We start from the raw sequence: 12,380 nt of genomic DNA, 5'->3' as shown, positions 1-12,380 counted from the left end.
TGCATTCTACCATCCCAAGTTTTCAAATTTCCACTGGGTGTCGAATAAAATGAAAGATGGGATCACACGTAATAAAGGAATAATTGGAGTACCATCCACAGTGACAGGAAATCTTTACGGTGAGAATTTCCTGTCCTTTCATTGAAGTCTCGCAATTGATTCGATCCGTTCGTGACCCATAAACTCGAGACGAGAGTCATGTCAAACGGCAATATGTTCAAATGACAAGATTGAAGCTCAAGTTTCGAGTCAAGAGCAACCTTAAGAAATCGATTGACTCATTTGAAATGATGACTCTAGCACAAGAGCGATGACTTCTGAATAACAAAAAGTACGTGCAAGGGCCCACAGGAGAACAAAGATCTCGTTCCAAATAGAGACGTAGAAAGATCTGGTCAAGAGCGGGAGACTCTATCTGAAGCCAGTTCGTAGTGAGTACGATGTGAGACATTGCCTTATCGGTTAATGAAATCTAGTTTTTCACCGTTTCGCCTCGTCGACAAATGTTCGTAAGAGCTCCACGCCAAGTAATGTGATGCCTATCTTCACGACCAGGAAGGAAATAAGTTGAAGCACCTCTTAAAATTGGCTCTCCTTTGTCAAATCCTCATCAGTTGTTGGGCTCCTTTTTACAAGTCTTAACCCGAGAGGGCTCTCGTTTGTGGAACCTTGAAAGATTTTCTCCCCAGCTCAGAGGAGATGGCTTAAAACAAAGCATTAGTCTCTGTGTTCTAACTACCAACTGCATGTACGTAGCTATGAACCAGATCCAATCTGCCTCTGGTTTGGGCAAGAAAAAAGGTACAAAAACTTGGGTTACTGCTCTCGGACCGATTGCCTAATGTTTTTCATAGATATGAATCGCTCGACAGGATTCATCCAGTCTTCACATTCTTCACACCACGTAGAAACCTAGCTTTTCCTCTCTTTCGGCCGATTGGCATTCGCACAAATAGCTTAATTGCCGACAAATCAATAGCTCTGAATTTATACGAGATAAATAATGGATCCTGAATGCACAAACTGCTTCAATTCATTCTGAAAACTCATTTCAGAATGGAACACGTACCTAGTTACGGTCATTCCAAGCTCGTTCATCATAAAACATATACCCTCAGAAACAAAGATGGTGTGGATCAATAAAGCTCTGTCCGTGGCAGAGATTCAACACTGACCTGAAATTGGACTGAGACCGATTGAGCTCGGATTGCTAGAGGTACAAGAATCTATCCGCTTTGTTTTCATCACAATGGCCAGCCCAATGAATTCTAGCATTGGAAGATCGGTTCAAGCTCGCCTTCCATAGATTCTTGAAGTCCTGAACTCGCCATGCTCTCATTTATCGTGATTGAGATTGCATCAGAATGTATTCCAATATCAAAGCCAAAAACAGTTTGCTACGAAGAAATTCCATGGAATGAGCCTTTGGAAGTTTAATAATGAACATATCACACCTGCTTTTCGATGTCTGGAAGAAAATTGAGAAATCGGCCGAATTCTTGAGGGTGATCATTAATTTTTGAGGGACTTTTAGTGTGTGGGCTGGATATAATCGGTCGGCACAGCGGGGCTAGGTGTGACATGACTAATGATTTAATTCGAGGGTGTAGTAATCATTTAGATATCGAAAAGCGCCAACGAAGTTTCATGTCCAAGAAAGACTGGGTTTTTGGGCGGATTCTGGATGTTGGTTTGTTGCATGTTCTTAATTTGGGGGTCCGGGCCAACCGTGTTGAATTCATCTCTCTCCCAAATCGAATTGAAACTCAAGTAGAAGAAAAGTCAGCCGTTGATGATGACCTCTGTCGAGAAATCTGATCTGCTCATTTTAGGACTTCTTTATTCGCCACCAATGTCCATAACCAAATGTAAGTTTGCTACACACACCCTATCACAAAGCCCGTCAATCCAAGGGATTCGCTTCGAAAATCATTTCAAAAATCGCCATGGATCAGTTTCCAAATATTCGCCCTCTTTTCAATCCAAACCAATTGGGAAGCGATCGATCGACGAGTTTTCTTTGGAAACGTCCGACAGGATTTTTCCTTCTTCCATTCACGCTGAAAGCCACCTGAAATAGGTCTTAGAATTTGGTAATTAAGCAGAACGAATAAAATTGAAAAAAAAGATCGTTTGATAGAACTTCATCTGGTTGGGTAGGTAGGCCCATTTCGAGTTGGACTCTTGTAAGGGAGGACTTGCGCTTATAATTAGTTGATGATTGTCCTAGCAGCTACAAGGACAGCCACTCCCAAATTGGAGGAAAATTAGGCAGACACTCCAAGTTTGATAAATGAGACCAAGCTCTCTCACAGGGATATCTCATAATTATAGTTTTCTATGATTGCTCCGAGGTTCATTATTCAAGCAACTCGGGGAAAAAACATATGGACTTCATAGGAGTGAGTCAGCGAGCAGCCCAAATTTGGGCTGGTTCTTTTTCAAGTTATTACGGATTGACTCACTGACTTGATTGGTTTCAAGCCCAACCTCGTTTGACCTGAAAAGTTCCTTTGTCAGATCATTTACAGATGTGTTGTAATGGACGATCCAGGAATGCCTGGACAAGTAGTAGGTACCATTATCGGGTGTGCAATCTTCGCTCTCAAGCAAGTTCATGGGTACCAGGTGTTGGATACAGGATATATGGTTCTTTTGAGGGCCAATCTCAATTTAACTCGGACAAGATCGACAACCAAGTTCAAGAGGAGATTTGATCTTCCACAAACCAGCAGGAGCATTGGATTGGGATATCATGTGTGGGTCATTAACCCTCCACTTGGTTAAAGCTGGCCCAATTATAACTGGAACAGATTCGACGTCGATAGGTTTCATCCAACTCCTACAGCGATAACAGTGTTTGTCGACCTGGGAGCTGACTGAAAACGTGCATTCCGGGTCTGGAAGGTAATAATTATGATACGTTGAAAAATATGATTTCTGGTTCTTATCTCAAACGTTCAAGCCAACGATCACTTCTGGTTGGCATGCAACCAGCCGATGAAGGAAAGCCGGTTTTTAACACTGCAGGGAGCCGTACAGGATGGATCGGGACGAGAGAAAATAGCCCATTTCGTGCAACCTCAATAGACCTGCCAATTAAAGGGGCCTCTTTCTTTCTTTCCGAGGAAAAAGAGAGATGGAGAGAGTATACCTACCCTATTATGTGAGATACGTACATTTCCCAGAAATGCAGCAGCGCTCCCATTTCGCATCAGGAGTCACGTCAACCTATGAAATATTGGGGAGCTATTATGCCATTTGTGCATCAATTAAGACGAATGACTGGAAATGAATCTTGGTGAGCCGCTAGATTAAATCTAACGACCATGTGCCTTTTCAAGAAGAAGCCCTTACATTCGCTTCGAATCACACGTTAGACAGACCATTTGTAACGGATAACATTCAATGGACTGCTTGGCAAATAAGACACCACCAATGAATGCACTGTGTTGTGCATATATTCCCTCCGATTTAATGGTTTGTTTAGGATTAAACCAACATGGGCGTAAATCAAATGCGGTATCAATGTGAACTATCTCCACATGATTGGCGGGGGGAAATATGAGTGATGTATTCATTATAAGAGCGGGCATGAATTATTCCCAAGGCAACCAATATGGGATTTGAAAATTCAGTACATGGACATGTCTGACATCGCTCTGGAACAAGGAAATGGAATTGCTTTAGATGAGAAGCGTATATTTAAATGCAAAAATCAAAGTAAAATTTACGCCGAGAGTGAGACCCGTTATTATCAAAATGTGATTGCTTGTCTGCCCTTGAAAAGAGTGATCCAAATCATAAGTGGTCAAGGCAATTTCACCCGCCTCCCTAACAATGGTATTTATTATTATCCACAAGAAATGAATGTGACATGGGAAGTTAGCCGGCGTGAATCCAACTTTAGAGCATTACAAGATACAATTACTTGGGCAATAGTTGCCTTGATTACGACACATATTGCATATAAGAAGAACCCGCGATAAACGAGCATTGAAGGCAAAGCCAGTTTATTATGCCTTTTCCAAGGACCTACTAATCTACAAAATTTGCCAATTAACCGGCATGTAAAAAATTAGTGTTCATTAAATGTCATTTCTGACGATCTGGGACTACTATGGAATAGAGCTGCTCATCGGATCCGAATCAGATCGGCGAAAAATTTCGGATTCGGATTCAGACGGATTGACCTTTTTGCTGGGATTCAGATTGAGGATTGAGGAATGGAAAAGTCAGATTGGGTTTGGATCGAAACCCAATTCTAAACTTCAGGATTAACTAAATGTATATAAGTTTGTTTTGAGCATGGTTTGTTACTTTCAAAACTCTCTGGGGGAATTTCAGAACGTTACAGTTGCAAACAATTAATAAATCTATCATCTTAAAAAGAATCTTAATTGTTTGCAATTCCACAGAGATAAAGAGCCACAAAATTTAGAAGAAAGGAATTGAAGTATTTGCTGGCTGAACAGCTGTAAATTTTTAGAGGATATGAAAGACAAATTCCTTCATATTCAACATATCAAGACCTTCAATTTACAATTTTTCCACCATTTTGATGACAGTAATATTTGATTGCTATAATTTTGATTTTCATTCTATGTTTTATCCTACGACTAATTTTCAATTCTTTCTTTGGTTGCATCACTGTTTTTAAAAAAGAGTGGTTTAACTCTGCAAGTTCACTGTTCACAGCAAGAATAAACCTGAACCAATGTAAGAAATTGAATGGATCAAGTCGAAGATAAACAGCCTTTCGGAAAATGATGTGTCTACTCCAGCTATAAGGTAAGTGAAATATGAAAGCATCAAATGCAACTTGGAAAGAAATAAACTATTGGGCCCACATGTATTTTACTTTTCAATCACATTTTCATTTCATTGCTGGAATAATTTGCATTTTTATTTGCATAATTCGACATTTGATTACTACTCAATCTTGCCGCATAAACGTGATGAAGTGACAAGATGATTTGACTTGGGCATAGAAAATTCGAAGAAGTCAAATCTCTCTGCTTCGGATTCAGAACTCAGATTCGGTCGGACTGGGAAAAAATAGCAGATTACAACAAAATCTCTTCGGATCGGATTCGGAGGTCCTGTCAGATCCAACGGACAGCTCCAATGTCAATAAACATAGTAAAATGAAGAAAAGAGAAGAAGCCTTGTGTATATTACGTTTTAACATTCTGAAAATAATGTAATGCCTAGAAAATTAGATCATACTTCCTTGCCTCACATTGGAACATAAAATCAAAGATTTGCATTTCTTACTTAACTTTATATTTATGCAAAATCCGAGTCGCCCTGGGTGCTAGGGTTAGTAAAAATCATCCGAATTTGTTTTCAAAGAGCAGTGTCATATCCGCAGCAGCCTGGTTCTGCCTTTGTGGATGTGATTTGCTTCCATAATGATTTTGAGAAAGCTAAACCAAATGGGGAATCGAAGCGATATGTCTCTATCTCGTTCAGCCTTTTAACTAAAAAGGCCAAGATCTATATTGACAAATCCCTTGGCAGTATAGAGACAGACAATGACCTTCTAGACCCTCAATAATCAGCTCTGTATGTATGCCCTACGAGTTGGGTTACCGTGCTAAAATGTATTCTAACCCCCAAGCTACCTAAGGCAAGGACTTCGACAAGTCTAAACTTCATGATCTCTTGAAACACCTTTGCCATATTTAAAGTAATTGCTCATAGAGACTCTAGAAGACGTACGGTATCAAGTACCTTCAATATTTCTGGTAAAACGTCTTTGAACTTGTTCAACCTTTTGCAAACCTGCCGAGTTCAAGTCTTGAATATGTTTCACTCTTTTGGTCTTCAATCAACTTGTTCAAAGTTAGAATTGTGATACAATCTCTGGTCTTAAACGCTCGATAGATCCAACAGTACAGTACGTTTGGAATTGTCTTCAAAATGATAAAAAGTTTTGATGAGCATATTCAGTTGGAGTACTACCTGCATTATGGGCGAATCGATTGTTCAATAGCTTAGAACTAAGTTCTGGTCGAGGCTACAGCAATTTAATTTTTTTCTGATCGAGTCTTGGATACTTGTTCTAGTGAAGATCAATTCCTTTTCTTTGGCAGCAAAATCGTGAATTTGATATCCCTTCATTTTTCCCCTCGGCAAGTCCCGATAGAAGGGATGGACGAATGCCAGATGTCAACCCAGCTCCAGTTCGCTAAAAGCTTTTGACCGGCTCGTTTATACCCTCACTCGGCTGTCGCGTTCAACGCACAATCACTGGATGTAGGTCAACGTCTTTAAAAAGAGCTCAACATAGCAAAGAGTAGATTAGGCTTTGCCGGTTGCCTTGAGGTTGAGAACTTCTGTAACAGTTTCTGTTCGCAAGTGTCCTACAAGAAATCATTTGTTTCAGCCAAACATGTCATTATCATACTCAATTTTGTAATTTAAAAAGATAAAGACTTATTTTACACCCCTAAAATAAACATATCATAAGAGCATTAATGTGCAACGTATAAATATGAAGTTAAAGTTTCTCACCAAAGGAAGATATTTAAGTACTTCATCTGACTACCAATAACTTTGTTTGCACACAATTCTCGTGAAAGTGATAAGGGTATGGTACGATTTTTTAGATTTAAGTTGCTAAAGTGAGTGTCTACTAATTAGTTTTTGAACCAAGATCATTTAGCTTCGTTTCATATTTTCAATACTACTTGACTGAAAAATCACAGAAATTGGATGAAAATGTTTAGCCCTGTCCATATAAATTTGTATAGTTGAATTTGATACATTACTATTAGGCTGTCTTTGGATTGACCCATTCACCTTTTATTCGAAGAAACAAAGAGTTTGGCGACAGTGTTGCCTTTCAATAGCATGACATGCCAAATAACATTTGTTCCAGTTTCAGACGTCTGCATCTGCCACTGAGAACTTACCAGGAATGGTACAAGTAACGACAAAAAATCGATCAATATCCTTCAATTCAAAATAGTTACCAGCCTTCATAGTAAAATGTGAAGGGTTCAAATAATTTTTTTTATTATAAGTGTTCGCACTCATATACGAGTGAATATATCAGGGGTTATTTTTCTTCGCATTAGATAATTCGCTAAAACAATTTGGAATTGACCTGACACAAAAGTGGCGGCACTGATGACCCGCGTACTTGCAGCTATAACGGCGATGTAACAATTTGGGTCAAACATTTGTTGTAGCGTAATGAGGCTGCTTTAAAAGGACACCTGCTCTCGGCTACATTTTAGTATCAACCTTTTTCTACCATATTCAACACCTCCTCAATTCAAGCTTTTACTCAAAATGGCCACTATTACTGTAGCTTCTGCTCCAAGCGGCATTGAGGTGCCAAGAATTTTGGCTATTGACCAAAAGTACTTTGATTCTCCAAGACGCCAGGTATGAAAACTTCAACTAAAATACATTTTCACCAAATTTAGTGTACAACACTTTCAATTTTAGGCATTGACCCCCAACAGGGAATCTCTTTTGGCCATTGGAATTCCCGGAGTGGGTTATGAGCCTGGCATGACCCTTCCGCCTCTTGGGATCCGCCATTATTTGGACTGTGTTCCAAATAATGTGGCGGTAGGGTTTCAAGTCTTCAATGGAACCAAGCACTCTTTGATTCCACTGAAAAGCGATATCATCAGTGGATGTCTGCTAGATGAGGTCCCATGTAAGATGGCAACACTTTTTTTAAAAAGTGACTCTTTTATTAACTAAATTCCATTCTGTAGGTGTTGCCCCAGGGTTCGTGGAACTGTTTGGCGTGCGGAAGAACACACCGTTCAGTGGAACTCGTGGAACGACGACTTGGCAAATGGGGACAACAAATAACTATCTGTCTGTTGGTTGGTCTGTTCCTTACAACAGAGTCTTGTTCGACAATTGGCTCATGGCCGGGGTCAATGGTGAAGATCCTCAGCGCTGCTTTAACCAAATGTATTGTAAATCGCAGACTTGGTTTCAGCGCAAGCGTTTCAACGAGGAGCTGAACGGGTCGCTCAAGTTTTCTGTGAAAGGTTACAAGATAGCTGCTACCATGGATTGGGAGTACAAGTCCATGGCTAGCATTACTGTTGTACCCCATGATCCCGACGAGATTGCTGATCGCCTTTATAATTTTGCAATGTCGGACATCTGAAATGTTCACCCATATGGTTTTTACTCAGATGAAATATATAAATATCCGAACACTAGAGGAATTTATTTGATAGCTAGGTTGTAGAAAGAGAGGGTTAATTTTTCGATTACTGCCTTAAACTAGCATATCTCGAACTGCAGTATAGGCGTGGTTGCTAGACGAATTCTGTGAAAGTTTGCACCAGCAGAGTTATCATGTTTCATGTCGGGATTTATGAACGAAACTGTTGTATGTTGGATAAAAGACAACAGAGCTTAAGCACAAAAATTGTTGTTTGGAAAAAGTGCATTTGTGTGAGCAGATGGCTATTCTAATTACGTATAGTTCGAGAAATGAACATAGCAGAATGAACCGACGATTTTGGTATGGCAAATATATGAAGGGTATGGTTATTCGATCGATGTGCTTACCTGAACGATCAATAAACGGATTTCATCATGCGAGCCATTGATAATACTAACAGTACGAGGCAATTCATTTTATCCATTCTCTCGACGTGAACATAGTTAGCATTGTTAGGTCATGAACTGCACTCAAGCACTAAATGTAGGTCTCGGGCAGTTTATCAATACACTCATTAAAATAAAGTCGCTCGAAAGAGTCAACATCTCTAGCACATGGAGCCCACGTGTTATCACAGTCTTAAACACGCTACAGATAATTGGGATCCACGTGCGAGGTGCTTACAATTGAAGTATTTATAGTTATAATAATATATTGGACCATGAAACATGGATTGACAATGTGTGGCTACCAGACATGCTCATTTCATGTCTAAGGAATCCCCATTATTAAGAGATTGTTGCCAACTGAGAATTGTTCGGAATACAGGTCTTCCATGGAACCAAGCGTTCTCTGCTTCCACTGAAAAGCGATATCATCAATGGATGTGATCCCAAGTAAGTTGGGGACACTTTTGAAAGATGGCTTGTTTATTAACTAATCTTTTCTATAAGCTTCTCAGTCTACTTTGGGAATTCCAAAAATTGAACTATGAGCCCGTCCCTCCCACCTCTTGGGATCCCCCATTATTTGGACTGTGTTCCAAACAATGTGGCGGTAGGGATTCAAGCCTTCAATGGAACCAAGTATTCTCTGATTTTACTGAAAAGCGATATCATCAGTAGATGTCTGCTCGATGAGGCCCCATGTAAGTTGGCAACACTTCAAAAGAAAAATGACTCGTTTAATAACTAAAGTCCATTCTATTGGCGTTGCCCCAGGGTTCGTGGAACTGTTTGGCGTGTGGAAGAACACACCGTTCAGTGGAACTCGTGGAACGATGACTTGGCAAATGGGGACAACAAATAACTATCTGTCTGTTGGTTGGTCTGTTCCTTACAACAGAGTCTTGTTCGACAATTGGCTCATGGCCGGGGTCAATGGTGAAGATCCTCAGCGCTGCTTTAACCAAATGTATTGCAAATCGCAGACTTGGTTTCAGCGCAAGCGTTTCAACGAGGAGCTGAACGGGTCGCTCAAGTTTTCTGTGAAAGGCTGCAAGATAGTTGCCACCATGGATTGGGAGTACAAGCCCACGGTTGGCGAGATTGTTGTAATAAAGATTATGTCAAGATTGCCTTTGAGATCGATTTTATATATTAAACTTGGAGAAAATGAGCATTTTTCAGTCTTTTAATGAATTTGTTATGCAAGGAAATACAAGTTTTCGAGTTGTACTAATATTTTGTTTATTTAGCTTTGGTCTTTTGATATCATTCGCCGGTATGGAATTGACTGCTCTGCATTTTATACTTTTAAAATTTGCCCTGAAACTAGGAGAATACTTTCCTGCCTTCGGCAACATATTTCAATTATAGATTGAGAGAGATAGAAACCTTAGCACAACAATTGCCCTTGAAAAAACTTAAATGAAATTACTACAAGATAGTTCCGTTTTAATTCTTGCCATGCGTGAGTGTGTGCTAATATTATGTCCAAAATCAAACTCCCTAAGATTTTCAAAAATTATTTTCCCCAGACAAAATTTGGGCTTGGCAAGTTAAACTAGGTTTAGTGATCATTTATCTTGATGTCGCGTAGATATAAGATTGAGGGCGAGATTTTGAGAGTTACGCATTGCACCGGATTTATATCGTGTTCGACTCATTAATAACGAAGAGCGAGCCTGATTTGATTCGTACTGATAAGTGATCCTGGTTATGATATTTTTGCCTAAATCGGTCCATCGATCCTGTATTTGCCTTTGAAAAATGTTATTCCCCAACATCTCAACACCTTTGATGACAGTTGCCAATGAAAGTGTGAGAATATTGAACCAATGAAATAATTACATACATTTCTTTGTTTAGAAAACGTTTCCTGATTCTAGGTCAAAACGCTACCGATTCATCCCTCTATTTGAGATTTTCATAGCGTGGAGGTTTATCTGATTCTCACCAAAAACATTTTTATCTTATCATTTTAGTTGCAGGATCTCGTACGGATTGCAGAGAGGTGCAGACTGTAAAAGTACGCTTTATCATCTACTTAATTTTGGCTCTATATATATCCAGGATAGCCGGACACAACACATATTCCCCTCGCAAGGGAACACCCGAACACGGGGTATTGACAAAAAATACTGCACATAATATGAACACTACAGAAATATGTCGGGATCGTGTTACATGAAATTGTTCGAAATCGGGTATCTAAGAGGTAACATCCCAATACACACTTCTGATTCCCAGCAGCGGCAAGGTTGTCCAGGACAGGAACCAGATTAAGCAATAAAATGCTGTGTATTTATCTAATTTTGAACAGATTTGAGATGCCAAGTGCTAAACCAAAATCTTAACACATTTCAACTTAACAAAACCTCAACGGCATTTTGCTGTGACTAAAAATGTTCAAGAATTTTAATTTTTTTTTCCGCATTTACTGAGTGATTTAGTATGTGTCATAAGTTTAAGAGTGGCCATTAATTTTCAAGTATTGTTGGATATCGTATACCTTCGTATTCTTATGAACTTCATTTTTTGTTGAACAATAGTTCCAGGGCAATATTCTTACGTCGGCGGTAATTTTCCCCTTAAAACCCCCGGCAGTTCAAGTAATCGAAAGGTTTTTCAAAATTGCCTATATACAGTATCTGACCCGAGAGCTCTTAAAAAAACGAATCCCTGATCACCTCTTATGTCGCACAACTGAACTGCGTGCAATTCCTTTTTTCCCATAGGTCTAAATTCCATAATCAAAGTCAGTTAGGTGAGCCTTAGCGAGATCTAAAGGTAATTTCATTCTTCAATAACTTCAAGAAAAACCTGAAATGGTATCACTCGTTTCATTTTCAGTTGATCCGTCATTTGATCGGGATTCCAACGTTTTCGGTTGCAAGCAAGAATAATATTGAATTTTGATTTGACGCATGAAAAGCAGTTTTCATAAATCAATCATCTCAACTTGGATCATGCAGAGATAAAGACCATCCTCAACACTTATCGATTAACTTATAGAGATCTTCTTTCTTCCATACTTTCTTTCTGATTCAGCTTATTAGACCATTGCACCCAAGAACCAATCCTTGGTCCTCCCTTCCAAGCTCACGTATTCGTGAATAAAGGGCTTGAAATTGAAGGTAACGCAGCAGCCCTTGTTTATGGTTCAAACTTCAATGCCATATTTCTCAGACACCCAAACAATGGGCAAATTTTCCCCAAGTGTGACCAACTTCAAGTATATCACTGAAGCCACGGCTGAGCTTTGAACAAAAACTTTCCACGCACGTGACAACATTTTAAAGGATGACCTCGGTAAATGTCGAGAGAAGGACAATTTTTCAAAGTTTGGAGGCTGGTTGGACTCGTTAAATCAAGTGAGAGTTGAGGCGAACGTGCGGAAGGTTGTGTGGGTGGATGGACGGAAGTCATTATTATTATTACGCCATGAGTCGGAACTACCATCTTGTGCTGTCTAGAATGGGGTCATTTCAACACTCAGTTGTCAGCAGAACCTAGGGTGCCATCAAACCCACCAGAATCATTATTATTCTTAAGATCATTTGGATCCTCTTGCTTCATTGCCCACCAAGTTTGATGCTCGGAAGGTTCCTAACAGACAGTGCAGCTTGTCCGCGTCAAGTTGTGAGGATACGACCAAGAAGACATTGATGTTAATTGCTATGTGTAAGCTCTCAAATTTCCGGTTCAACTGGTGTTCAATGAGAGGTTGGGGATGTTGCGTCGGTCGCTCGCCACTGGAAACCTCTCTTGGCCAATAACGGGACTCATTC

The 12,380-nt window shown here is 39.8% G+C and overlaps 1 protein-coding gene and 1 long non-coding RNA gene across 2 annotated transcripts; one reads left to right on the top strand and one right to left on the bottom strand.

Annotated features, from left to right (window-relative positions):
• Positions 1 to 1,571: 1,571 nt before the first annotated feature.
• Positions 1,572 to 7,501, bottom strand: LOC131893600 (uncharacterized). Its single transcript, XR_009374720.1, has 2 exons — positions 2,466 to 7,501; positions 1,572 to 2,071 (listed from the first exon to the last, which is right to left on the bottom strand). It is a non-coding gene; the product is annotated as an uncharacterized LOC131893600 (long non-coding RNA).
• Positions 7,254 to 8,189, top strand: LOC131893599 (tereporin-Ca1-like). Its single transcript, XM_059243691.1, has 3 exons — positions 7,254 to 7,398; positions 7,462 to 7,678; positions 7,740 to 8,189. The coding sequence occupies exons 1-3, from the start codon at positions 7,303 to 7,305 to the stop codon at positions 8,144 to 8,146; spliced, it is 720 nt and encodes a 239-aa protein (XP_059099674.1). The 5' UTR covers positions 7,254 to 7,302; the 3' UTR covers positions 8,147 to 8,189.
• The last annotated feature ends 4,191 nt before the right edge of the window (positions 8,190 to 12,380 follow it).

Source organism: Tigriopus californicus, chromosome 2 (genome assembly GCF_007210705.1).
Source record: "Tigriopus californicus strain San Diego chromosome 2, Tcal_SD_v2.1, whole genome shotgun sequence".
NCBI lineage: Eukaryota > Metazoa > Arthropoda > Copepoda > Harpacticoida > Harpacticidae > Tigriopus > Tigriopus californicus.
Note: the sequence above shows the minus strand (reverse complement) of the source record. Positions and strands in the feature narration are given on the sequence as shown.

Excerpts from the sequence above, each read along its gene's own strand:
- LOC131893599 (XM_059243691.1), top strand. The coding sequence starts at position 7,303 with ATGGCCACTATTACTGTAGCTTCTGCTCCAAGCGGCATTGAGGTGCCA. Across the intron at positions 7,399-7,461 it reads TTGATTCTCCAAGACGCCAG|GCATTGACCCCCAACAGGGA; the intron begins GTATGAAAACTT and ends TTTCAATTTTAG. Across the intron at positions 7,679-7,739 it reads TCTGCTAGATGAGGTCCCAT|GTGTTGCCCCAGGGTTCGTG; the intron begins GTAAGATGGCAA and ends TCCATTCTGTAG.